Raw genomic sequence first — 27,863 nt, forward strand, 5'->3', positions numbered from 1 at the left:
GTTTCCATTATATCCCAATTTGGTGTCACATCTTTGCTGGCATCATAGTTTTCTATAAACGTTTTCAAATTCGTTTTAAACTCTAGAACTTCTGGTTTAGTGTTGGCATTTAAGGTCTCGTCATTTAGTAGAAGACGGCTTACGTTATAAGATTTTGGGGTATATTTTTGACATAAACTTATTAGGTTATCGGCGAGGTAGATGACAAGTTTTTGTGAGCGCTTGGCTCTTATCTTAAAAGGTTATCAACATTAAAGAGAACAACTAAATATTGTATGCCCAAAACATAAAAAATTATTTGAAATCTGTAGGAGATAATAAAATTGTTTAAAGTCTTAATAAAACAAAACACCTACATATTTCAATATTTGCAAATTTTAGCAAAAAAAAAAATATAAAAAACGGTGTTGTGTTTTATAAAAAATGTTGTGTAATTTTTGCTTTTTTGATTGTACAATATTTTATTAATTAATTAATTATCCTAAGTGACCAATACAAAATTAGGTTCCTCAAGTGTTTTACTATTGATAACCGTTTAAAATAATTTAATTCATCCTAAGTTGTCGTATTGGCAAATACTGAAAGTTACCTTTATTTTTGTAACGTTTTGTTTACATTTATTGTTATGGTTTGTTACGCACATGTTTTTTTTGGCAACAACAACAACATGCTTTAGATTACTACACACACTTTTACAATAGTAGCAGACTCAAAACTACATCTTACTATTTTATGCAGCTGCATTTAATACAAATTTTGACAGTTGGGATGTAAACAGCTGATGATTGGCTGGGCTAACGAGTACACCTAGGTAGCTATTAAAAAAGTTACTTCTAAATTCGGTTATTATTATATGCAACAACAATTAATAATTAAAAACAAACAAAAAAAACATTGTAAAGCTTAATGGTTAACAGTGTAACCAGTTGTTTGGATTTCATCCAAATATTAAGAAAAATGAGAAGTCAAAAGGAGGCAATATATTTTAAAAACCTAACATTTTTGAATTTTTTTCTCCTGAAAATTTCGAATCGAATAAAAAAAATCAGCCAAATCACTCCAGCCGTTCTCATGTGATTTCATTTCTATATACATATATAGATATAGAAATTGTATAACTGTTTACTTACTACAATATTTTCTATAGCTAATTCAATTATTTAGAGACAATTATAGAAATTAGAAATTCATAAATTAGCTGGTCATTTCATTGAAGCAAAATTACAACTCAATTACAATTGGAGCGCTGGCGACTGTCAACTTTAGCCAATAGTTTCGCTTAAACATTCTGATCACAAAACTCCTACTATATGATAAAAATTAGTAGTTTTTTGCTCGCTTAAGTCGATTAATGTTTGTTGAAATTCAGAATTGTGTAGCTGACCAATAGAATTGGAAAACTTTTTAAATTTCACAAGGCAGTTTGCTGTACTTATTGACCAACTTTCAATATAAATCCAGATGTTTAACTAAAGCTGCCACTCGCAGTTGAAGCAAAAAAATAATGCAATTTACGAGAGTAAATATTAGATTTATTCAAATAGTTTAGAGAAATAACAGAGACCTAAACAAAAACAAATTAATTATTGTTTTAATTATAGTTAATTACAACAAAAAAAATCAAAGCTTTCTATACAAGGTTTTAATATCACCTACAATTGAGTAAAATTATTTATTCATACGTGATCAATGTAATTATTTACTCTTTTGTTGGCTTAACTGCAAAATTTAATTAATGTTATAAATCACTAATTGTAATTGAAAAATCACCTATAATTTGAATATAAATAGAAGGGATTACTTCCAGCCTATTCAGTAGTTCTTTAGAAATCGTAAATCAAACAACTCATCAATGGCGTTTAAAATTTTTACCATATTTATGGTCTTGTTTTTAATACAGGTCTGCATTTAAATTTTATAAAATAGTTTTCATAATTTAAATATTGTTTTCTTTAATTTGTTTTATTAAAAGACCGCTTTCGGTAAATCCATAGACTCTTCGAAATCCATTGAATCTGTCGAAGAAAATGAGGATATAACGCCCAAACAATTTCTTTTTATCTTTGCCGCTGGCAGTTTCCTGCAATTAATCCAACAGTTTGGCGAAAAAGCAGTCGAATCCAGCCGTCAATTATTAAAAGACGATTCTTTACTGGCCAATGACCAACCCGAAGTTGTAGAGTTTAAACAAAATTTAACCATGTTTGTGGAAAACTATGACACCAACAAAGAAACCGAGCAAGTTTGGGAAATAATGACAATTTATGGCGACACGGTCGATTACTATTTAGAACTTCCCGATGAAGAATTAACACCGGAATCAACATTTATCTTGGATTTATTAAACAAATATAAGCATAAGGAACTAGAAACGGAGTTTATTAAAGAATTTGATCAACTTGTGGAGAATTTCAAGCAAATGTTTGAGGAGTCAAAATCAGATTTGGGAGAGCCCGAGTTGCAGTGGTATGAGAAGTTTCAAACTTTAACAGATTTTGAGAAACGACTTGATGCTTTTGGTGATTTTCTAGAATTGCCTTAAGTTTGTAAATTGTAATTAGATATAAGTGGATAAATTAAAATAGAATTAAAGAAAATGATTTATGGAATGAAGTGTGTGAGTGAGATTGTTATTAGGAATAAGTACAAAGGTATATTCAAATATATCTAAAGAGAACCTCAAAAGTGAGCAAACACCAGTGAATTTTTTTATTTTTTTAAGATCATAAAAATCATTATAGTCCGACTTAATTTTTTTTTAGAATCGAATATATTATTCAGCCCAATCTCCATTAAACCGAAACTTTTAAACTGTAATCGATTGATAGATCTTTTACTCACTTTTGAGGCTCTCTATCTATCTATATCTATCTATGTATCTATCTACTTATCTCTCCAGGTTTTCTTTTGCTTTTTAAAACTTCCTTTTCAGTTGGCTATGGCAAACCCTTAGATGACTCTAATAGCTCCAATGAATCATCGGAAATAGTAATTAAAGAAACTGAAACACCCGCTTTCGCTTTACATCAGTGGCAATTACTTAATTGCAGTTAGTTTATTTTTAATTTTTAATATATTTTTTCTATTTTTAAAACTTAAACCAATTCTATAAATTCCCCAAAGGCAATTAGTTTCTCCTCAAAATCTGTTATAGTTACAAACTTTTTGTACCAATCCAACACGGGCTTTTCCATAACCAATTTAGCCTCTTCAAACATCTTCATAAAATTTTCCAACAGACTTTCAAAGGCTTTCACAAATTCTGTTTCCAATTCTTTGCACTTGTATTTAGTTAAAAGTTCTACAATAAATTTAGATTCTGGTGTAGATTTCTCTTCGGGAAGTTCCATATAATGTTCGGTAGCGTTGGTATAAATTTCGAATAAATCCCAAACATGTTCTGTTTCTTTGTTGGTCTCATATTTCTCCACAAACATGGTTATATTCTTTTTGAACTCCAAAATTTCGGGTTTTTCGCTGGCCATTAAGGATTCGTCCTTCAGTAAATCACGACTGATGATGAAAGCCTTTTCGGCAAACTGTTGGCCCAATTTCAAGAAATTACCAACGGCATAGATCAACAGTGACTGTTTGGGTGTTATATCCTTGATTTCCTCGGAAGAGTCAACGGAATTGGATGAGTCAATGGATTTACCTAAAGCGGCCTTTCAAGAACACAAAATATTTTATATTTTAATAATTTTTAAATATATTTTTTATAAATTTCTATTTAAACTTGTTTTAAAATCAACCAACCTGTGTTAAAAACAAGACCATAAATATGGTATAAATTTTATAAGACATTGTTGTGTTGTTTGTTTCACGATTTCTAAAGAACTACAGAATAATGCCGACTTAATCATGTTTATATGCAAATAATAACAGCTTCTTCAATTGAAATTTCGTAATTCATAAAAGGTTATCAATTTTGAAAAACCTAACATTCTACATTATACTTAATTGCCAATAAAAGAGAAATATTAGACTAATATTTAAGAGATAATAATATCTGTTACCTTAGAAAACACATATTATAATTTTATAATAATTAAAGTCTCAGTCGATAGCTGCAGTTAAATACTTGGATTTATATGCAAAGTTTGCCAGCCACTAATGTCTATTCACTTGGCTGACTCCAATTGATAGAGAGAAGTCAATTGGTTACTGTATGCATTCCAGGTAATCTAGCGTGAATCAATTGTCACTTAAGTGTCTCTAAGTAATCTAAAGACGTTTATTTTGGTTTTATACTAATTATGTTGATATAATTCTCATACAGTTTATTATCTTTTTGCTTAAGTATACTAATATTCCATGTAACCTAGCGAGAAGTTAATTTTCACTTTATTATCTCTATATAACCTACAGGAAAATTTGTTTACATGCAATCTGTTATCGGACTGTCTTTTTAACTGACTATTTGAGGTCAATTAACACCCGTGCAGCTTCATATAACTAGTTATGTTAATGCATTGACTACTTTGGACCAGCTACCCTAAATGATAGGTAAAATCAGTAGTTCGGGACAGTCTCCTTGAACTGTCTTAACATTTCTTTGCAAAATGTTTTAGCTTTTCGTATATTGCGTTAGCATTACTCTCTCTTTTTCAATATGGCGAAATTAAAATACTGAAGAGAGAGAGGAAGAGAACAAGGAAAATAAAAAAATAAAAACAATTATTTGTTAGGATGTTGCCATATTTTAGTGGTTTTTGTTTTGCTCGATTTTAAAGCGAAAAAAATGTTATGGGTACAATATTGATGGCGAAATTGTAAAGAATGTACTAAATGCATTTCTTGCCTAATATCGATTAAAATAATCTCACATACACATAAATTGCAATAAATTTTCCTTGATCATGTGTGCGGTAATTATGCCACTGACAAGTCGAACAAAAGCGTATAAAATTAGTTTTCATTATTTTCCACTCTGCGAAAATAATGAAAACAATCTCAGTTTCGATATAGGGGAACCCCATTTCAATCGAATTCGAGTGACTTACTTTCACTCGCTTTGTTTTTCTTCCGCAGTCGAGGAACAACAGGCAGATTCTAGAACCTAGTTCTCTCAATATAGTTTCCTACCGATTTTCAATTTTAATCTCCAAGATATTCCAAGTTAGGCATGGTTTTCATAGAAAAGTTTTCGTCTCTAATTCTACTAAATGTAGGTCGTTGGCAGGGTAATGTACCAGCCTTTTGCATTTAACTAGTTTCATTCTGCCGATTGTAGAGTTCTAGCAGTTTTCTTGCCCATTCCGTAAGTTCATATTTCCATTTTGGTAAGGTTTTGGTAAGGCTTGTCCGCTTTCTCTATATTATCTCCAGATTTTTGCAATTGAAGTTAAAGTTTATTTGATTTTTATAAGTATCACTATCGTACCTTTAGGGATTTAATAACTGCTTAACTATCTTTCAAATATGACTTGGAGTTTTCAATCCTCTTCAATCAAATAATACAGAAATATAGTATTATGATCTGGAAGATGAAACTTTTTATCTATATTTCGACTTAGTTCGTAGAAGCCATTCTCCTTGAACTCTCCCATAATCAACAATCTTCAGCTAAGACTTCAACATATTTCTTGCTCATTCATTGTCCAAACTTAAACCAGGATATCTTTCTGTTTCAGAAAACATATTGATATGTTTATTGTCTTGCTTTGAAAGACATACTTAGCATTCCTATTTCATTTGTAATTTTTCGTTTTCTAGTGAATGTACAAATTTCGATCTTATTACATTGAGTCCTCTCTCTCTCTCTGGACCAGTTATATGTTTAGGACTTCATTTGCACTTTCTATTTAATTTTTCTACTCTATCATTGTGGTTCTTCCAGAATAGTCTCCAATCGATTTTGCTCTTCTGGTTAATTTTATTGTCTTATTTTGAAAGAGAATTCACTTATAATTTGGAATTTTCCCAGTGCCCTGTGTCCGAAGATACTACTTTTAATAGTCCCCAGCGGAATTACAACTAAAACTGCGATAGAGATATTTAAAGCAGATGTCGTTCTAGCTAACACGTCCGCCTGTTCATTGCCATAGTAGTCTCTATGCGCAGTTCCGATAAACCCAGCCTTGACAGCTCTTCCTTACCCCACGTCTTGACAAACATCGTTTTGTTCATGTTCTTTGGTGTGGGGAAAACGTGTCGGTGTTCATATTATTCTTTGTATTTTTTTTTTAAATGGCGGTATTTTTGTATGAAAATGACATTTGACATTCTGACAACATTGTTCGAACAAGAATATAATATTATCATCAATAAGATTTATCCACACGAGACAAAGTTATGTGCTGACAAGAAATTGTCTTGTCAAGACGGAGTATTACACTGACTGACCAATAGAGACTTAGTAGTAAATGATTTTTAGAAGTGGCGCCTGAATGTCTACAAAAATGTCAATATTCCCAAGAATGTTGCAGTCATATAGTAAGATGCTGACGTAAATAAAATACATAGTAAATTTTGTTATTTCCATTAAAAAAAATTAAATTTTCTTCTCCATAATAAAAAAAAAACTCCAAGTTTTAATTATTTCACTACTTTTTTTTATTAATATTTCATAGCTTCTCTTTACTTAAACCATTAATATAAATGTATTAAAGGCATTAAATCTTTCCTGAAAATCTGTTATAGTTTCAAAATTCTCATACCAATCCAACAAGGGCTTATCCAAATTTACTTTATTCTCTTCAAACATTTGCTTGAAATTCTTCACAAATGGCTCAACCTCACTGACAAATTCCATTTCTAGTTCTTTGCAATGATATTTATTTAACAGATCCACAATAAATGTTGCTTCAGGTGTTGTATTTTCATCAGTTAGACCAAAATAGTATTCGGTTATGTTGGCATAAGTTTCCATTATATCCCAATTTGGTGTCACATCTTTGCTGGCATCATAGTTTTCTATAAACGTTTTCAAATTCGTTTTAAACTCTAGAACTTCTGGTTTAGTGTTGGCATTTAAGGTCTCGTCATTTAGTAGAAGACGGCTTACGTTATAAGATTTTGCAGTATATTTTTGACCTAAACTTATTAAGTTATCGGCGAGGTAGATCACAAGTTTTAGGGAGGGCTTTGGCTCTATTTCAGGAGTTTTATCGGTAGAAACAATGGTATTTTCTGAATTGTCTAAGGGTTGGCAAAAAGCAGCCTGTCAGGGAAACAAAAGAAGATGTATGTTAATAGTTATTTTAAAAATTAAATTAAAGGCCGGATTAAGAATTACGGGTTGAAAATTTATTTTAAAGACCATATAAATCAGAAACTCTCCAGTCAAAGACCTAAATCAGTTGTCAAAAATCTAAGTGGGGAGAATGTATTAGTAGAAAAAACTATGTGAAAACAAAAACAACACTTGTACGTGGGATTATTTTGAGAAATTTTTTGTTAGAGTTTTTTTCTAGTTTCCGGTCTATGTCTATTTCTCTCAAAAATCACTCAAGTTTCAAATAATTTTTTAAAGTTTTTCTTAAAAAAATTTTAAAATTGTCTTTCGATCGTGTTTGGTAATCACATCCTAAATCAATTTATTTCCATTTTCTCAATAGCTGTTTATCGTTTAAAGGCCTGATACGGAAACACGAACGACAAATTAATTTTAACAATATTTATGAAAATCACTAAGTTTTCAAATATATTTTGAGTGTTTTTCAAACAAACTAATATTGAGAAAATGATAATTAAAATTTAAAAACCCACTACTAACCTGTATCAAAAACAAGACCATAAAAATGGTATACATTTTACGGGCTGTCATTTCGAACTTGTCTGTTTAATTTCTAAAGAACTACTGAATTGTGAAGACAATTATCTACTTTTTATTTCAAATACTTTTACTTTTTCAATTAAAAATTTCTGAAATCTTAAAAGGTTATCAACATTAAATAGAATCACAAACTAAATTTTGTATGCCCAAAACAAAAACAAATTATTTAAATTTAAAAAAAATGTTTATGATCTTTAGAAGATAATAAAATTATTTAGAGTACAAATAAAACAAACAAAAATATATTAAAAGCCACTGTCATATCGGTTATTCCTTTGAATTAATTAAACCAATCTAATATGTTCCTTTCCAAATGGATCTGCACTTTCTTAAATTCCTCACCAAAGTCTTTAACGAATTTGTCATAGCGCTCTTTAAACTCTTTATCCTATTATTCGAAACCATACATATTTCCTCAGAATATTCACAATCATTGTACATAGTTTCTGTTGTTTGTTGTTCTGGCGTCATTTCATAGTCATCCGTTGTAGTTTTCGAATAGACTTCCATCAGCTGTAATAAATCGTATCTCTATGGTTCTGATATCTACTTAAAAAACATCCGTTAAATTCTGTTTAAATTCGCGTACGGCAACATTATCAGCAGCTGCTGACTTTAGAGTGGCATCCTTTAGTATGTGTGCACTGATATTGGCAGCTCTGTTGACATAAAAAGCTGCCAAATTACTAAAACCATCAAGAAGAAGAAATTACTAAAACCATAGAGAAACATAGAGCGGAAACTAGAAAAAAACCCAAACAAAAAAATTACTCAAAATAATCACACATACGAGTGTTATTTTTGTTTTCACATAGTTTTTTCTACTAATACATTCTCACCACTTAGGTTTCTGACAACAGAGTTAGGTCTTTGACAACAGAGTTTCCGCTCTATGTATATTCTCTATGACTAAAACCATCGATGGTAAACATCAACAGCTGTTCTTTTGGTATCAGAGAAGGATGCTCTTGATTTGAGTGTGATTCTTGATTTGTATGCTGGGAATATTCAGCCAAGGTATGGCTAAAATTCATTGCAATACGTTTAAGAAAAAAATATACATACATATTCATAAATAATAATACAAATTTGGGGGATTCAAACGGTCTCTTATTAGGTCGTATTGTCATAATGTCTTAAAATATTTTTTTAGTTTAAACAAATTCTTGTTGTGCTGCAAACAAAAAAATATTTATTTTATGACAAACCAATAAACATAGTTCAAAAAGTCTTATTAGTTTATAAATTTTTTGTTTGAAACCCAACAAAAATTTGTTTAAACTAAAAAAATATTTTAGGACATTATGACAATACGACCTAATAGGAGACCGTTTGAATCCCTCAATTGTATAATTGTTAAAACACTGTTAGTATAAAAAATATAATTAAACTAAATAATAATTTAGTTGTGGTAATTTTTATTGGTGTCTACTTCCAAATAAGTAATAAAATTTGTTATTTATTTAATTTATTGTTTTTATTTTATAGTATTCTGTGAATTAAATAGCAGGTTATCAATGTTATATATGTTTATATGAAATATTTATATATATTGTTGTTGTTCCTTCAAATCTCGAGATAAGAGATGTTTCTATAAAGAAATTTACAAAACTTTTGAAATTGAAAAACATAAGTCATTTAAAATGATCCACTAATTTTTATTAATTAAACAATTAATTGCTAACAAATGTTTGTTTTTATATATGTAATAATTAAAAAAACAAATCTGTAAACAAATTGGGGGTCTTGATCTGGGGGAAGGGCCGTTCGAATTAAAAATATTGATAACATTAAGTTAGAGTAGAAGAAGAATACCCAAACATAACCCAGATGGAATACTTTAAATGATCTTTCTTAGGCTGTGCCGAATTTTAAATACCCTTCACCAACGTATACTATAAGATAAATATTAAAACTATTATAGGTGAAACAAAATTTGGTAAAATATTTTTTGTGAAATAAAAATTTGTTGAAAAAAGATATATATTAAAAAAAATGGTGAAAAATCGAGGTAGTCGATTTTTTGTTTATATCTCAGCCATTTGTGGAACAAATATCTCCATTTCAAATAGCAAACTAAGTTGGACTATAGTTGATATATTGATGTACCAATAATTTGTATTTTTAATTTTTTTCACACAAAATAGGTTTTTTTCAGGTAATAACTAAAAATGGCTCAAGTCAGGATTTCCGAAAATTAAAAATCGAAATTAATACATAATTTTAGTGATGGATTGAAGCAAAAACTGTCTGTGGGTAAGAATGCAGGACTCCAGTACAACAGCCTTTAATAGCCAGAGAGTTTACTCCTTGATCTTCAAAGTTCGAGATCTCTTTTTTATAAAGAAATTTTATGATTTTTTTATACAAACAAAATCATAGAAATTATTTTGAATGAACTACACATGCATTAATAGAACAACGAATTGCTAACAAATACCTTGCAGTGAAAAACAGGACCTGGTGTCTAGTCATTTTTCAAATGTTCTCCCATCACTGCCTTTTAAATTGCATCTGGATTCACTCGAAAAGATAACAGTATTTCACTTTTGCCTCGTTTAGATTAAAATTTCTTTGGCAAATCGATAGCCAAAGAACTTTTAATCTAATCAAGACAGAAATGTGGTCCTGATTTCCTGGGCAAGGTATTTGTTAGCAATCGTTAAATTAATAAATTTGTAGTTCATTCTAAATAATTTCTATGATTTTTTTTTTGTATAAAGAAAATCACAAAATTCCTTTATACAAATATCTCTTATCTCCTCGTACTTTGAAGAAAAAACAACAACATTTACAAATAATTCATACATACATAACACTGATAACCTTCTAATTCATTCACAGAAAATTATAAGAAAAACAATAAATTAAATAAATAATAAATTTTATTACTTATTTGGCAGTCATTCAGTAAACACCAATAAAAATGGCCACAACTAAATTAATATTTTGTTGCATACTATTTTTTACGCTAACAGTGAGTAAACTATTATAAAATGTATTATAAATTTTGAAAATAATATAATATAATAATTTTTTTTCTTAAAAATATTATAGAAAACTTTAGCCATACCTCGGCCTGATAATTCCCAGCATACAAATGAAGAACATCCACCTCTGACACCTAAAGAACATCTATTTATGTTTACCATCGATGGTTTTAGTAATTTGACAGCTTTTTATGTCAACAGAGCTGCCAATATCAGTGAATATATATTAAAGGATGCCACTCTAACGACAACAGCTGCTGATAATGTTGCCGTACAGGAATTTAAAAAGAATTTAACGGATTTTTTAAATAAGTACCAGACACATAAAGAATTTGAAGATTTATACGTGCTGGTGGAAGAATATTCAAATACTACCTCGGATTATTATGAAATGGCGCCAGAACAACTGACTGCAGACAAAACAATTATTGTGAATATTCTGAGGAAATATGGTTCCGAACAATTGGATAAAGAGTTTAAAGAGCGCTATGACAGATTCGCTAAAGACTTTGGTGAGGAATTTAAGAAAGTACAGATCCATTTGGAAAGGAAAATGTTAGATTGGTTTGATCAATTCAAGGGAATAACCGATATGAATGAGAGAACAGTGGCTTTTGATAAATTTTTTATGCTTTATTTGTAGTTTGATTTTGTGTACTCTAAGAAATATTATTATCGACTAAAGACCAATAATATTTTTCTATTTTTTAAAAAAATTGTTTTTGTTTTGGGCATACAACATTTATGTTTATACACCGAAATATGTTGGGTATATTGATTTTGTCATTCCATTTAAAATATACATTTTTACCATATGTCTATACGTGATAAATTTTTGTAATGATAAACGTCAAATGATTGTCAATTTTTTATCAGGTATAGTCCCCATTTATTAATATTATTGCTTCGTTGTGACAAAATTGTTACTGCATTTGCTCTGAAAACTTTGTCATGACAACAAACGTCATTAATGTTATGACAAATATCAAGTATAGACAGGTGGTTAAGGTAAAAAGTAAAAAATTGTAAAAAGTTCAATTTTAATGATACCAATTTCGTTTTCAATGAAAATAAAAGATTATAGATGTACAATTAAGGAAAAATACAACTTTCTTTTAAAAAATTGTTGAGCAAGTTTATTCAGCTCAACTTTAAACAATTTGAAGTTTTTTTTATTGCATGCTCGAAATTCCAAAAGTTTGTTGGAATATTACTAAAACATATGATAACCGATTTGGATTTTGTTTTACATTAAAAGAGACTTTCGAATGAAAACTATTAAATTTTAGCTGCTCAATAACGATTTAAATTCTCACTTATGAAACTTTCAATTTGAGGATTTGGGAAAATGGTTCCAAAAAGTGCATATTTTATTTCTAAAAACTTAGAAATATTGCAGCTTTTAATAAAAATAATGCTATGTGATTTAATATATTGGTTTTCTTCTTTTCTTTTCTCTCAAGTCACGGTCTTTGTTTATTATAATAAGAAATCAATATTTGTCAGAACTTAAAAAAACTTATTTTTTCTTGCACTTACTTATAAATAGTATTTTATCCCATAAAATTTAAAATCTCCCATAAAATCTCTTTACAAACTATATTTTGTTTTATATGAGAAGGGAAATCTTATTAAAATCTAGTAAAATAAACTAGATTGTAATTGAAATCACATTTAAACAATATTTTGTGCAGGTTTAAAAAGACTATAACACTAAAATGCTATTAATTTTAGTTTTGGCAGCTTTTAAATTAAATTTCGTGCTATTTAAAATGCAAAAACTGTTATTATTATTAAAGTTTTTGTTCCAAACGGCAAAAATAGTGATTAATTGGCCTTACATGGGCTCTCCACGCACAATAAACTTGGAAATAATTATAACTTAACTGTCAAATTCTATTGCCAATACCATATGTTCAAGTGTGGATCTCTGACAACAACTAGATAGGTAACTGAAAACCAAAAACCTAAGTCTGTTGTCAAAAACCTAATTCATGTGAATGTATTGCATGTATTTTGTTATTGTATCACCCGTATGTGTGAAAAGAGAGTAATTTTTCCATATATATTACTCTCTCCTTCCGTTCTATCACTGGATTTACACCATGATTTTTACAACGTCGTTTTTTCTTAATTCCCTTTTGAAGTTGCTTCCAAAAACCTTTTGCGTTTATACGATGAATTTTTGTTGCATGTCTTTTTTTGCAGCCAGGGTTGATTTCTATTGTTTAATCGGTTAATCTTCTTTATTAAACTTCAAAATCAAGAAAAGAATAAAACGGAACAAGAAGAAAACAAATTAGTATAAAGAGAAATCTGAAAAAAGACACGAAAAACACAAATCGAGTCTATTTGTTTACCCCCCAAGCTTCTCTACACCGCTCGCCAACAAACAAAAAGAGACGTCGAAAAAGCAACGTTGCAAAAATCATGGTGTAAATCAAGGCGAATTTATACAAGGTGGTGGTAGTTCTACAAAAACAACAAATGGTCTTAACAAATGTCAAAAAACAGAAATTAAAAATTAAACAAATATGTATTAAAACTAAATATAGTGTAGATAATTGAATAGTGAGGGCATTACTTCTTTATGCAAAATATAGATATTTTGTTAATTAGCTTTAAATATATAGATATTGAAGTATAAAAACAAGCTTTGACAGATGTTAGAACCAAACAAACGAAAAAAGAGTAATCAGCTGATTGACTGACTCCACCTTGTATAAATTCGCCTTGGTGTAAATCTAGTGTATGTGTTTATTCTATGTCTGAAACCTTTATTTGCACATATACCTATTTCGAAATAATTGTTCAAGCTTTTTTTGAAGAAATATTGTTCAACATAAACTGACAAATTAGATTTGTTTCTGTTAAAATAAATAATTTTAATATGCAAAACTAAAACAGAACAAAAGTCATAATGTTAAAAAATATAAATTATAGAAAAAGCAAGAAATAAATAAAACAAATGAGAAATTACGAAAGCAATTTCAATGAATACAAGTTGTCTAAACCTTGAACATAATTGGAAATAAAGTTCCGTTAATTTGACATTATTTCTTATGTTAAGAAATAAAATTTATGCATCGAGACGATGGCTATATTTTAATGGTGTGTTTTACAATAACAAGCATTTATATTTCTCTAAAATTAGTTATTTATTTCATTATTTAATAAGAAAAATAACATTTATTAAATTACTTACATTTGTTGTCTTTACTCTCACAGTATTATGACAGTTTACCCACTAAAATACAACCCTTCAATTACTACTCGTCACTAGATGTCGCTGCATTGATTAGTGTCTTTTTAGTTGTCATTTTTGACAGTTGTCATTCCTTGGCCCATTTCCGTTTCTTTCTAGTGACAACAACTCAAGATGAAGTACGTATTTTTTTTAAAAGAAATTTCTGAAAACAAATTAAAAATTATTAAAAACATCATAAAGTGCTTAAAATAAAAAACAGTGAAATAATCATGTGTAGCAAGAAAATCATATAATAAAACTAAAATTTCTGTGTGGATAACATAATTAATGGCGTTACAAATTTGTTTTTATTACTTTGCAGAATCGGTTTGTGTTCATTCAGTGGGTACAAAATTTACCCCGGTCATGGCAAGACCTTGGTCAAAATCGACGGCAAGGTAAGTTTTCTAATACAAATAAAAAAGTTTGAAATATAAACTAATTAAATTGTTTTTCTTTTGCAGTCCTTCACTTTCTTGGACAAGAAATGTGAACGCTCTTACTTGATGAAGCGTAATCCCCGTAAGGTGACCTGGACCGTCTTGTACCGTCGCAAGCACCGCAAGGGTATCGAGGAAGAAGCCACCAAGAAACGTTCCCGCAGAACACAAAAGTTCCAACGCGCTATTGTTGGTGCTTCCTTGGCCGAAATCATGGCTAAGCGTAACATGAAACCCGAGGTTCGTCGTGCCCAACGTGAACAAGCCATCAAGGCCGCCAAGGAACAAAAACGTGCCACCAAGGCTGCCAAGAAGGCTGCTCAGCCCGCCGCCCCTAAAGCTAAGAACGCCCCCAAGCAAAAAACCGCCAAGGTACAACAAAAGGCTGCTCCCCGTGTAGGAGGAAAGCGGTAAACAGCTGTTTTTAAGTTGTTAGTCATAGGTGGCTCTTAACCTGCCCCTCAAATTGGGTGGCAAGTGAAGTGTTTTTAAATTAAATGTGTTTTTTTTTAACATCTCAAACAAAAACAAACTGAAACAAGAAAAAAAATTTATGTGCAGTGAAAAAATAAAATGACAAAAAAAGATTTAATCCTTTACGGATGTGATATTCGTATGGAGTAAAAGAAATTTTAAGTGTTTTTTTGTATTTTAAAGTTAAGAATGAAGCAAAGAGTCTATACAAACTGGAATAAAGTTTTGTGGTCGGTCATGTTAGTATATTGTTGGAGCTTAGTTATAATGCTGAGATAAAATTCAAAATTTGTTACTGATTACAAAATTTATTGTGGAAATAATGCTAGTTTTAGATTAAAATATAAGGGCCCTAATTCGTTGATAATAACTTTTTGTTATTAATTGTATCTTGCTAAATTTATCCCTAAATTTATGTTGCAAAACAATTGATAAATACAAACCATAAATGTATAATTATCTTATAGCTAAATATATATAGGGTTAAAGATATTTTGAGGACGTATGGTTGGGGTGTAATTGTTTTTCAAGTGGTATTTCTTGTAAATTTTTATTCAACGTACACATTTTTGCAACAAAATTTTGCCGGTATAAATTAGCCATATAATTTTGAACATTATTTATAATTATTATGGATATATCGTTGCTAAATATACTTTAAATTCGTACCGATCTTCGATCTCTTAAGGTTATGGGATACGTTGATATACTGGGGGGTTACTGCGTAACTCAATCCGAAAACGGAAATGTTCGAAATTGTGTACTAAATACATTGTAATTCCAAAGGATTTCCTTCCGAATCGAGTTTGGGATTAACCCCAATGAATTCATTTGACAAAACACCATTTTTGCTAAACTCAAGCTTATGAGCGGTACCACAGATTTTTATCCTTATTAGTCATAGAATCTGATGCAGTATTAATGGTGAGAAAAAATTATAAAATCACCCCTTTCCAGAGTCGTATAATAATATAATACCCAATATATCGGCCCCCAAAGTTCAAATATTGGATATATGGTATTTATGTCGTTTTTTATCCGATTTGGTCAATATATACGACATTTTACATAGCATTTTAAAATAAATTTTATACCTATGAGATACCCATACTAGTGAAAGGTAAATCGATTACGATTATGGTCGAAAATCGATTTTCAGGGCCTAAAAAACGGTCATTGAATTGAACTATTATGCACAAGTCTAACTAGCATTAAATACCTTTCAAATAAAATCCTACTATGGTATTTCATCAATTCGGGGATTCCCAAAATTAATGCTTTCACTATTTAGTGCACCCATATAGAAAACTGAGAGTTCACATTAGTGAATAGTTCATTATATTGGATGTTCACATTACCGCAAGTTCACTGTATTTTCAAAATAAAGAAAATGTTTCTAAACTATTGCGAATCGTTGTTAACTTTAACATCATGTTAAACTTATACTCTCTCATAGAGTTATGTATGTGGCAAAATTATTACTTAATCCGGAGAAAGATAATAAATATAAAGCTTTATAAAATATTGGAAATAAACTTAGAAATATTTGTGCAAAAAATGTTATTGCAAAACTTAAAAAATATAAACTAACAGCAGAAATCTTAATTTCTATATACATAGTTATTATACAGATATTTGCAATATTATTTTCATAATTTTTTGGATATTTACATTTACAATAATGTGAAAAACGTATTGAAATAAGAAAAGTATTTCAAAAATGTTTCGATTGACGAACTTAAATATGTACGAGATTGAAAATGTTCATATTTTCCAACTCGTAATGTTTTGGTTTTACTTTTTCGGCTTTAACATTAAACTTTCTACCACAAAAACTTCACATACCTTAAGGCGCCACTTTAAATTTTCTTTGACACACAAAGCTAACGGATGTAATATTTAATTAAGCCGCCTAAGAGTATGCATTTTTTAATGTTTTTTTAAATGAAATAAATTAAAATTTTATCTTAATTTAATATCAATGTTTCTACTTACTCATTCTAATAAAGAAAACTTTTTTAATTTTTTTTTTAGACATTTTTTTTTTTTCAAAATAATTTTATAAAATTTTATTTTTAATACAGTATATTGTTTTTTCTTTTAAAATAGGAATGTTTTGAAAACAGAATACATTTTGTGAAAAAAATACTTTAACAATACTTAGATAAGAAGACTCTGGTATTGAGTTGGAGATTCTAATTGTAATTACATTCAAAATATAATTAAGATTAATATAAAAAAGATATTTCGAAAAAAAGAGATACAAAAATACATAGCTAATAAAGTCTTAATGGAATTAGTATATAAAAATAGAAATTCACAGTTTCAAACTAAAAAATTACAATTGGTGGGTGAGCAGGGAAAATTTGTAAAAGTTTTTTTTATACCTCCGCTACAATCACAATTCTTCACGTTGTTCATTTTTCGAAACTTCGTTGGCATTATTTAAATAGGCAATGAAATCCTCACGTTTACGTCCACCATTATAACCCGCTTTCGTTTTGAGGTATGAGAAGTATTTAATGGTGGGATAGCCGCGAATCTCTTGTTGTGAGCAAACATTTGTATCGCGAGTACAATCTACAGCTGCCAAAATCATGCGTGGATCATCTTTTAAGGCTTTGGCGGCAGCATTAAATTCTGGTTTGGTACTTTTACAATGGCCGCACCCTTTAAAATATATAACAATTTGTTTTTGAAAATGCATTTTAGTAAAATTCTCGAATCTTTACTTACATGGTGCATAAAACATCACTAAAGCATGTTTTTTCCTTTTCAAGGTGCTGGCAAAATTTTGATCATTTAGAAACAAAACCTCTGAATCTTCTTCCTCTTCCCAGGATTTCTCGGGTGGTGGTGGCGGTGGTGGCTCTTTAGGATCTTTCATAAATTCAACTATCTTTACCGCATCCCTAACATTGACATCAAATTTAAATTGTCCATTAACAAAATATTTCATGGTGGGATAGCCGCTGACTTTAAAATTTTCCGCTATGCCAGGTTCTTTAGTGGCATCAAGGGCTGCTAAAACACCATAAATCCGATTTTGTTTCATTTCCTCAGCAGCTTTCTCATATTCGGGTTTCATGCGTTTGCAGTGACCACACCAGGGGGCATAGAACATTACCAATACCGATTTTTCATCCTTTAAAGCAGGTTCGAAATTTTGTTTGGTCAAATGTACAATTTCGGAATTTGTATCGGCAGACCAATCGGTTTCTTTGGGTTTTTTCAATGGCAACGAATAAGGATCTCTCATGAAGGCCATAATGGCATCTTTGTTGCTGTCACTTTCATACAGCTGCTTCATTTTGCCATTTTCAAAGTAGATAATGGTGGGAAAACCTTAGGAAATTAAAAAAATTAACAAATTTAATAGTAAATTAATGAAATCTGTGTAACCTTACCAGTTATATTGTAGGTTCTCCTGGCCAAAGCATTAGCATGCCTCTCAACATCCATGGCAGCCATAATGTAGCCATCACTTTTCAGTTCGGAGGCTGCCTTGGAAAATTCTGGCTTCAAACGTTTGCAAAAACCACACCAAGGCACATAGAACATAATCAACATAGGCCTGAGATCTTTTTTCAAATGCTTGGTGAAACTAACATAATCTGTAAAGTGTACCACATCTTTGCCAATCGGATCCTCTTCCCAAGGTAAATCTCCAGCCGGATCTCGCATAAAATTAGTCATGGACGAGGCAGTCATTTTGCGATCATAGTCCTTATGGAAATCGCCATCTTTATAGTGTTTTAAAACCACAGGATTTGGATTAACTTTTAGCTTTTTGCACAACTTCTTTTTATCCGTTTGTGTGCAGTCCATTAGCACCATGGTGCCGCTACCTTTGATAGCCTCAGCGGTCTCCTTAAATATACGTATTTGTTCTGAGGACTGTTTAGTGTTGCTGGTATAAAGCACCAATACATTTGTTTTGGTGCGCAACAGTTTTTTAAAATCTTTATATTCACTAACATCGTCGATGATGACATTTGTTTTGCCATTTATTTTGCCGGAAGCCGGTTTTAATACGGCCACCATAAAAACCAAACACTAAAAGAAATTTCACTTTATTTTATTGTGCGTTTATTATTTGTATATATACTTACTAGTATTACAATTTGTTTAAATATCATTTTGTTTTTTAATCTCCATTAGTTTTTCTTTTAAAAATTTAAAACAATTATTGCAAATTTTTAGCGATAAAAAAGTAGAAAATACCTATACATTTACTGTTACTTGCTTTTCTCTTTTTCAATGACGTTTCGTCTCCCCAAATGTGTGTGGGTGCTTTTAAGGAGTTGCCAGATTGATGTTATTTATTAGTATGGTACAATAAAAATGTATTTTTAAAGTTTTTGGTTTAATTAAATGAAATTAATGAATGAAATAGATATTATTGCATAAAGTCCACGTTTTTAAGTTTGTAAAATACAAAATGATTATGGACAGGGTAGAGATTTTTATGCACTAAAAACAGAAAAAATATGTAAAAATTTGCAGCTTAAATCGAGAAATATGTTTGAAAAAATAGGCTGAAACTAAAACTGAAATAAATGAACAATAATAAGTCACATAAATTAAAAATAATTAAAACATACTTTAGGACAGTTGGCCTGTTACAGGTCTAACTAAACAAGAGCAGAACGTTTTTTTTTCATGGAAATGGACAAATCAACTGTGTGTGGGCAGCTAAAGACCCCTTTCACACTAGGCAATTTAGTTGTGCAAGTCTCTTGTGTTTGTAGATGCCAGAGGTAATGTCGTGGTCAAAAGGGGTCAAACTGAGAATTTTCGACAACTAAAAAACGCATTCCGCTCTTGTTTAGGTATGCTTGTTAGTGCCGGTTTTTGGCGAACGGTGTAGGGAAGCATGACAGGTAAACAAATAGACTGAATTTGTGTTTTTCGTGTTTTATTTCATATTTCTCTTTACACTAATTTATTTTCATTTTGTTACGTTTTATTCTTTTTCTTATTTTGAAGTTTAATAAAGAAAATCAACCGATTAAACAATAAATATCAACCCTGGCTGCAAAAAAGGACATGCAACTAAAATTCATCGTATAAACGCAAAAGTCTTTTGGAAGCAACTTCAAAAGCAAATTGAGAAAAGACGACATCGTAAAAATCAACATAAAGCTTTTTGTACAGCGCCAATAAACATATCGCAATTGATTTACTATTCTTTCCTCATAGTGGTCCTTACGTTTTCGATCACCACCAAGTCCCAATTTAAAAATTTTTACTTTCGTATTAGTGCAAAATCTATTTCACTACACGCAGAGGAAATATATGCTTGTGGTAAACATAATCTAAGAGCAACATATAATAAGATTTCTAAATGTAGTCCAAATATATTATACAAATGTAGACGTAATATTACATCATACTATTTCCCTATTAATCATAATGTGATCTATGTTATAACATCATATTATAATCCAATATGATCATAACATTGTCAATATGTTCTGAAGTAATCATTGCAAAGTAATCATTTATGATTCAAAGTAATCATCATATAATGAAAAACATTTGTTTGCTCTTTTGTTGCTATTTTGTTCCTTTTTTCCTGATATTTGTTTGCTATTATCATTGAGTTTTGTGCATTTTTTTGTCTTCTTTGGTCATAACGTTCTAAATACAGAGGAATATAAGAATATATTTTATTATTAGTATAAATAATTCATTCATTCATAAATAATTTCATTAATTTATTTATATACATACAAAATATTTATTAATAAAACAATCATAACAAACATATAAAATTCAAATCTTGAAAATTTAACGTAGTGGCAGCACTTGAATGCAACCCTGATTTTATATGCTTCTACCAAAATACTACTAAAAATACAACTCTGTCAAGCAACGGCGTTGATTTTTAGCTATTTGAAAACAACTGAAATTTCAACACAACTACAAGCGCATTTTTTTTGTTGCTGTAAGAAAATTAAAACAAAGCAAGAAAAAAATAACGCAATAAGAGAAAGGTACAAAAATTAAATAAATAATTGTGGAAAAAACGCAAAGAAAACTTAAAATTATAGTGAAAAACAGTTATTTTAACAGAGAAATTATAAAAAAAATTACAATTGCTACTGCACAAATAACAAAATTAAAGGTTAGTAAACAAGAAAAAATAATAAAAATAGTGCAATAAGTGAATATAAATGAAAATGACGCGGGTAGAAGAGGGAAATTTAAAGATGAATATTGTGAAGTGGAAGTGAACGAAAAAATATAAATATATTGTAAATTGAATTGTTTGTATGCATTTTTAGGAGAATATGACACCAGCGCATACTGATTCTCCTTTAAGGCGTTCCGAGGTGGGTGTATTTCGTGATGGCCAACAGAATGTGACCATAAACGATGATGAAGAGGAGCGACGGCAGGCCAGAAGAAGAACGTTGCTGGCAGGAAACAGTACAGGCGAGTCGTCAACATTTGAAGAGAATGAGACTCTTAAAAAATGTCTCGAAATCTATAATGGCAATAAATTGAGCAAGGAAAATGCTTGGTCTCTTTCGCTTATAGACACATTGTCCACTTTGCTAGAAAGGCATCATAAATCATTAAATAATTTTAAGGTGAGTGGGAATTTTGCTTATAGGGTGAAAATTTAATTGTTTGTATTAATGCTTTATTTTGTTTATGTATTAATTAGGTGGCTGGTTCCTCTTTGGAGGCTTCTTCTAAGGTTTATAGTTTAAGAGTAGATTCTATACATTCAGATGTTTTACGTATGTCTGCGGGTCTTAATGCACAAAAGTATAAAGAGAAACCCATAGATGATGACGATAGTGAGGTCGAAAATGAAGTGGCCACTGGAGGTGATGGCAGTAATGATCCAAATGCTAGTGCCGCCGGATTGGAGGGAGCTGAAAAACAGGCGGCAAAACCTAAGCCCAAAAAGCAGCGAAAAAATGTTTCAACGGTAACCAAAAACAAGGATACTTTAAATGCCCGTTTGGATACGGTACCCCTGCAAGATCCTGTTTTTGGCAAATTAAATTCTATAGTGGGCTCCATTAACTCCTCCAACAGATTAATGAACAATATATTACTCACCACTGAATCAGAATTGCGCTTGCGTACCACATTTCTTATATGGGACAACAAGGTAATGCCCAGTTGTGATTATACGGAAGAGGTGGATTTGCATACAGATAATGATGCAGAATTGGCACCATGTGATAGTTTGTTTAAAATGAAGCGACCCGAGGATATACAACTGCGTCCGCTACATGGTGGTTATGTTATAACCGATACACCGGAGGATAAAGATGAGGACGAGGACAAAAATTCTAGACTGAACAGTATACAATCAGACGACGATGATGGTCCACCGGGTTGTGATGATATGATGGGTGGTGGTGGTGGTGATAACGGTGGGGATGCATATGAAATGGCGCCCTTTGCCAATGCCAATGAGGTGGGCATGGCTTTCGACATCAATGCCGAATGTGAACCCATGCCCATGTTGAGTGAACAAGTGCCAATAATGGATATCAATTATGAAGAATTGGATGATTTGACAACAGGTAATAAAACTTTTTTAAATATAAATATTTTTTTTTAATTTATTCTTCAAAAACAATTTTTTAAACTGATTTTGTTTTCTTGTTTTTTTTTTAGAGGAACGTACCGCCATCAATCATTGTCGTGGTCTGCGCAAAAAACCCATACTTATCGACGACTTGCGTCCAGTGGATGCAACGTCCAAACTCGAATACTCCTATCGACCTCTCGACAAAATCTCACAATTTTGGGCTGGTCCCTCGCATTGGAAATTCAAACGTGCTCGCACTACACGCACCAGCTTGGCCGTCCAGCAACAGACCGAAGGTACAGCTGGTCGTGCTCTAAATCAAAGAGGGAAACGAACTAAAAAAGCTTTGGACAAACACAAGTCGAAACAATTGAAATTTGGTGAATTTCACGATGAGCTCTTTCTGAAATACGATGACAAGTTCAAGAGTCGCAAGGCGAATATACAAAAGAAATGGGATCAGCGTAAACTGAAGCTGCCGGTAGATTTGCAATTGGATATGGATAGATTTTTCTATTACTCGCTGGCGCCTGGCCTGCCGGTACATGTAAAGGGCATGGACTATGGGGGCGTAACAATATGTGATGGTTCCGAGGAGGACACTTTGCAAAATAACATGGATCATATGGCTGCAGATGATCATCATTTTGGTGGTGACGATGACGACGACATGAGGCACGATAATATGCCCCTGAATGAGGAAAATCAAGGCAATGTGGTGGGTATGGAGGTGGACGATGAAAATACCAATAACTTTGCCCAACATGAGGGCAATGGCAATGATACCATATTGGAGATAGCCACCGATTATGAGGGTGCCCCCACACAAGTGACCAAGATTATTGTACCTTTCGCCAAACGGGCCAAGGTCATTGATATGAAAAATCTTAAACGTAGTTGTACAGTATTGCTCACCAAACAGCTTAAACAACCGTTTGTGGACCAAGAACTGCCCCAACATCCTATACCCAAGCAGGAGGACTACCAAGATGGTGTGGCCAGTTTCCATGAAATCTATGAACATCTGCCCGAATTGCTGTCACAAAACATGACCGCTGCCCTCTCCACCTCCATAGCATTTTACTCTGTATTACATTTAGCCAATGATCATAATCTGCGTTTAATACCTCAACAAGATCTGAAAGATTTCAAAATACGCAAAGTGGCGGGATAGTTTTGACTCTTAAATTTTAAATTCTAAATATTTTTTCTATATTTTTTTTTTATTTTTACAATAAACTTTTAAATAATATTTGTTTTGAATTTTTAAAATGCAAATATATATTTTAATAAAAGCTTAGATTTGAAATTAATAGTAGTTATTTAAAATTTGTTAAGTTAATAATGATTAAAAACTAAAAACGAACGTAAAACTAGGTATTTTAAGACACAATTTTGACAAAAGTACGCCAAATTAATGAAATAAAAGAAAAAAACACAATTTTAACTTTAAAATATGATTTTTTATTGTAGTTTTTTTAAAAAACTTTAATAGAATTTTTTGATAAATTTACTCAGCCGTTTCTATAAATATAATAAATTGTAACTTACAATAACACATTACAAATTAAATTTTCACTCAAAGTACTCGTTTGTGATATAGAAACTTGTAATTGGTGTTTTGAAATCAAGACATTTGTGTAGTTTTTTTTTTATAAAATAAAAAAAACTAGCAATTTCCAGAACACAAACAAGTAAATTAAGTTAAAATTATGTTATTGTAACAAAATTCAATACCTATTTTAGATATTCACTCAATTTACTTGGTTGTGTTGTGTGAAAACTTCTTGAAATTTATGTTCTTTAATTGTTTTCATTTAACATTTTTTGTACAGAATTTACTTCATATTTGTCATATTAATTTTTTTCGTTTTGTCGTTATTTAAAAATTTGGAATTTTTTTAAAAAAAAAAATTCTTCATAATTTGTATAAATTAACTATTTAAAATAACTAAAATATGTTACTTTATAAAACAGATTTCTGTATTTACTATAACTAATATTTTGTGTAATTTATGTTTAGAAAAAAATGTTTTATTTTAAATAAAAGATGTTGGTAAATTAAAAATCAAATCTTAAATTTTATTTTTTAGATTTTTAGGCTTTATTGGAAAACACAAATATTTAAGACAATTTTTTAGTGCATACATGAATACTGGCTGGTTAAATAAATGAATAAAATAAAAATTCAGAAAAATCCTAAAAAAATATCTCTGACGACAAATTGTCGTCGACAATATAGCGGAATTATCCCGCTCTGAGGTAGCCATTTAGTAAATTTGTTGGACTATTCGTTTTCGAAATCCCTTAATTTGTAGAAGAGAGGGCAGTTTGTTTTCTTTTTCACTTAAGTAGAAATTAAATTAAACAGTGTTTTTGTTTTCTGTAAGTAGAAACACAAAAATCTATTGAAATTCATCACACCTTTTCAAATCGATCGATTTTCATCACATACCTGATTGAACTTAATCATTAATTTACTGAATTTAGTTAGATAACAAGGTTGTTAGTGAAATATAACAATACTGAACTACAGCTGGTAAAACTTATTTATTTTAATTAAATTTAAGCAAATTTCCATAAATTTTAACGAAATTTACAAATTTCATGCAAAATTCCTATGGGCATCTTTGTTCAAGTGACAGCAACTTCATTTGTTTACAACCGTGCACACAGCAACAATAAGAAATGTGGGAGGTAAACAAAACAAAAAAACAACAAACACGCACATACATTCATATGTATATGAGTGTTTTTATAAACAGTGAGCGAATAAAATAAAGCACTTTCAACTATCTATGGAAAAATGCTTAATATTAAAATAAAAAGTGAAAAATATGTTTGAAATAACACATAAGCAATCAGAAAAAATTAAATAAATATAAACAACTTACGATTAATTATATTTTTCCACATTCACAAAATAAATTTTTAAATTATAAATTTTTTTAGAATTTTCCACAATGTTAATTAAGATTTTTTTTGCTCTAAAATCATGAAATTTTATTGTTGTGTTTTTGTTTAACTGTAACTGAGAATTTGATCTGACCTAGATCGAAGGTCAGATCAAATTCTCAGTTACAATTTTTTGTTTTACAATATAATATCATAAAAGGAAACTTTCGTTAAAAATAACTTGGTACATTTTCAATTTATTTAAAAGTTGGTTGCCGTTATTGGAAAACTACTGCTACTGCTAAAACACCCTACCAACAAAGAAGACTAAAACATAAAGAATACATAAAAAAACGATGTAAAAAGCATCGTTATTTCAATATTTATTTTATTTTGATATTTTTTTTTGTAATTTTTTCTCAATAAATTCAAAATTTGCGAACATTGAAAAACCAAATATAATTTTAATGCTGGGTTGAAGCAAAAAACTATCTGTGATAAATATCCAATTAATAAATCAGCAGTAACTGAAAGCTACACAAAATTATAGAAAACAGTATTACGCGTATTTTCTCAATCTCTGGTTATCGCTGTCCGTATCGTCCCCATAAAAAATTAACAGAGATTGAGAAATTCGGTCTTAGTGTTATGATGAAAAACGAAAAAGGATATTTATGCTAAGTTTTTATTGAAATGTATTCAGAGATAGCACATGTGTTTTCATGTCTTTGATATTTAATGATCGTACTAAAAAATCTATCTAACAAAATTTAAAAACAACCCCTAGCTATTATGAATACCACTAAAAAGACTCATTTTAATACACAACTAAAAAAGTACAGTTAATACCAATACACATTAAGTACAGTTGTACAACTAATACAAAATTTGTCGACATCATTTTGTATTTAAAATTTCCCATGTGTTATAGCAGTTAGAAACCATACCAAAAATTGGCGGCACAGTTTATGATACAGGAAATTTTATATGGAAATTTAACTTCAAAAACCAACAATTTTACTAAAGGTTCAATTTAAATAATCAAATCTTATTTGCAATTTATTCAATGTCGAATTAGACTCATGTTATTTTGTCAATCCTAATAATCACTACTGGGAATAAGTTTTTCCCTTTTCTTTTGTGGGAACCAATAACTAACTCAATTTTACAAGTTGAAACAACTAATTAATAATGGTTAATGGTTTTTGCTACCATTATTTTTGTTTAGCAAATACCACCACCTACTTGTGTAATTAAAATAAATAACAATCCGGCATCACCCTTGTAAACTCCACTAAACGTCAACACTACTATTTATCTTATATTCTTACCACTTATCGAATACACAAACAAATTAACAAATGTACAACAGTACTTAGTACTACAAAATACAACCTTGTGTTTGTTTACATTTTTGTTTATTTAGTTGCCGTGTTTCGTTAAAGCTTGTCACGTAATTGGTGTGATATTCTAAAGCTGTGGTTTTTCTTAAATTAATCTAGTAAAAAGTTGTTGATTTTTACATAAAAGTGCTTAATAATATACATTAGTATGTATAGTTTTATGGTACATAAAAATAATTTAAGGAATACAACATTAAAAGTGTAAAGTTAGTTAATAATGCCATCTCAAATGAAGCCACAAAAAAGTTATAAGAAGTGAATAAGAATAAAACCAAACCAAAGTTGTAGATAAAAAAATGATTAAAAGCAAATGCATTAAGAATGATGGGAATTTAAATACATATTACACAAATAACGTAAGTTTATCAAGTTTAAAGTAAACTATTTATAACCGATTTAATATTTAAATGCCTCCTACTATAAAACGAAGCGGTTCATAACAAAACGCAATAATTAAATTTTAACAATATTTAGGATAATCGACAAAATTCAAGCGGTCCATAACAAAACGAAATAATTCAATTTTAACAATATTTAGGATAATCGACAAAATTCAATTGAAAACAGTAGGATATACATACATATGAAAATAAGCTCGATCTGTTATCACTCATATATCTCAACATAAATCCATATTTTGTATAGAAAACACAAAATAAGTAAAACCTGTTATATCTTCGTAAATAAGCGTTTAAATGAGAAAATAAGCTCGATCTGTGATCACTCATATTCCTTACCAAAAATCGATATTTTATATGGAAAACTCAAAATATCTAAAATCTTCCATATCTTCGTTTAAATGAGAAAATTAGTTCGATCTGTGATCACTCATATTTCTCAATAAAAATCGATATTTTGTATGGAAAACTCAAAATATCTAAAATCTTCCATATCTTCGTAAATAAGCGTTTAAATGAGAAAATAAGCTCGATCTGTGATCACTCATATTCCTTACCAAAAATCGATATTTTATATGGAAAACTCAAAATATCTAAAATCTTCCATATCTTCGTAAATAAGCGTTTAATAAGAAAATAAGCTCGATCTGTGATCACTCATATTCCTTACCAAAAATC

At 30.1% G+C, this 27,863-nt stretch overlaps 7 protein-coding genes across 7 annotated transcripts; 4 read left to right on the plus strand and 3 right to left on the minus strand.

The window, feature by feature from the left end:
• The first annotated feature begins 1,829 nt into the window (after nucleotides 1-1,829).
• On the plus strand, nucleotides 1,830-2,661 carry LOC135952127 (uncharacterized). Its single transcript, XM_065501930.1, has 2 exons — nucleotides 1,830-1,900; nucleotides 1,973-2,661. Exons 1-2 carry the CDS (start codon nucleotides 1,853-1,855, stop codon nucleotides 2,540-2,542), a joined length of 618 nt encoding a protein of 205 aa, XP_065358002.1. The 5' UTR covers nucleotides 1,830-1,852; the 3' UTR covers nucleotides 2,543-2,661.
• A 353-nt stretch (nucleotides 2,662-3,014) lies between these two features.
• LOC135951581 (uncharacterized) lies at nucleotides 3,015-3,886 on the minus strand. The gene is made up of 2 exons (XM_065501258.1): nucleotides 3,757-3,886; nucleotides 3,015-3,665 (listed from the first exon to the last, which is right to left on the minus strand). Exons 1-2 carry the CDS (start codon nucleotides 3,802-3,804, stop codon nucleotides 3,096-3,098), a joined length of 618 nt encoding a protein of 205 aa, XP_065357330.1. The 5' UTR covers nucleotides 3,805-3,886; the 3' UTR covers nucleotides 3,015-3,095.
• A 2,645-nt stretch (nucleotides 3,887-6,531) lies between these two features.
• On the minus strand, nucleotides 6,532-7,852 carry LOC135951710 (uncharacterized). Its single transcript, XM_065501398.1, has 2 exons — nucleotides 7,718-7,852; nucleotides 6,532-7,162 (listed from the first exon to the last, which is right to left on the minus strand). Exons 1-2 carry the CDS (start codon nucleotides 7,766-7,768, stop codon nucleotides 6,584-6,586), a joined length of 630 nt encoding a protein of 209 aa, XP_065357470.1. The 5' UTR covers nucleotides 7,769-7,852; the 3' UTR covers nucleotides 6,532-6,583.
• Nucleotides 7,853-10,633: 2,781 nt separating this feature from the next.
• Nucleotides 10,634-11,579, plus strand: LOC135951685 (uncharacterized). Its single transcript, XM_065501370.1, has 2 exons — nucleotides 10,634-10,754; nucleotides 10,835-11,579. Exons 1-2 carry the CDS (start codon nucleotides 10,704-10,706, stop codon nucleotides 11,408-11,410), a joined length of 627 nt encoding a protein of 208 aa, XP_065357442.1. The 5' UTR covers nucleotides 10,634-10,703; the 3' UTR covers nucleotides 11,411-11,579.
• A 2,488-nt stretch (nucleotides 11,580-14,067) lies between these two features.
• On the plus strand, nucleotides 14,068-15,084 carry RpL24 (ribosomal protein L24). The gene is made up of 3 exons (XM_065501754.1): nucleotides 14,068-14,151; nucleotides 14,337-14,412; nucleotides 14,479-15,084. The coding sequence occupies exons 1-3, from the start codon at nucleotides 14,147-14,149 to the stop codon at nucleotides 14,866-14,868; spliced, it is 471 nt and encodes a 156-aa protein (XP_065357826.1). The 5' UTR covers nucleotides 14,068-14,146; the 3' UTR covers nucleotides 14,869-15,084.
• A 1,911-nt stretch (nucleotides 15,085-16,995) lies between these two features.
• LOC135951989 (protein disulfide-isomerase A5) lies at nucleotides 16,996-19,173 on the minus strand. The gene is made up of 4 exons (XM_065501755.1): nucleotides 19,041-19,173; nucleotides 18,336-18,984; nucleotides 17,665-18,273; nucleotides 16,996-17,598 (listed from the first exon to the last, which is right to left on the minus strand). The coding sequence occupies exons 1-4, from the start codon at nucleotides 19,065-19,067 to the stop codon at nucleotides 17,327-17,329; spliced, it is 1,557 nt and encodes a 518-aa protein (XP_065357827.1). The 5' UTR covers nucleotides 19,068-19,173; the 3' UTR covers nucleotides 16,996-17,326.
• A 1,677-nt stretch (nucleotides 19,174-20,850) lies between these two features.
• Nucleotides 20,851-23,944, plus strand: barr (barren). The gene is made up of 4 exons (XM_065501756.1): nucleotides 20,851-21,058; nucleotides 21,219-21,527; nucleotides 21,605-22,481; nucleotides 22,576-23,944. Exons 2-4 carry the CDS (start codon nucleotides 21,225-21,227, stop codon nucleotides 23,661-23,663), a joined length of 2,268 nt encoding a protein of 755 aa, XP_065357828.1. The 5' UTR covers nucleotides 20,851-21,058; nucleotides 21,219-21,224; the 3' UTR covers nucleotides 23,664-23,944.
• The last annotated feature ends 3,919 nt before the right edge of the window (nucleotides 23,945-27,863 follow it).

This window comes from Calliphora vicina, chromosome 2 (assembly GCF_958450345.1).
Source record: "Calliphora vicina chromosome 2, idCalVici1.1, whole genome shotgun sequence".
In the NCBI taxonomy this organism is placed as follows: Eukaryota; Metazoa; Arthropoda; class Insecta; order Diptera; family Calliphoridae; genus Calliphora; species Calliphora vicina.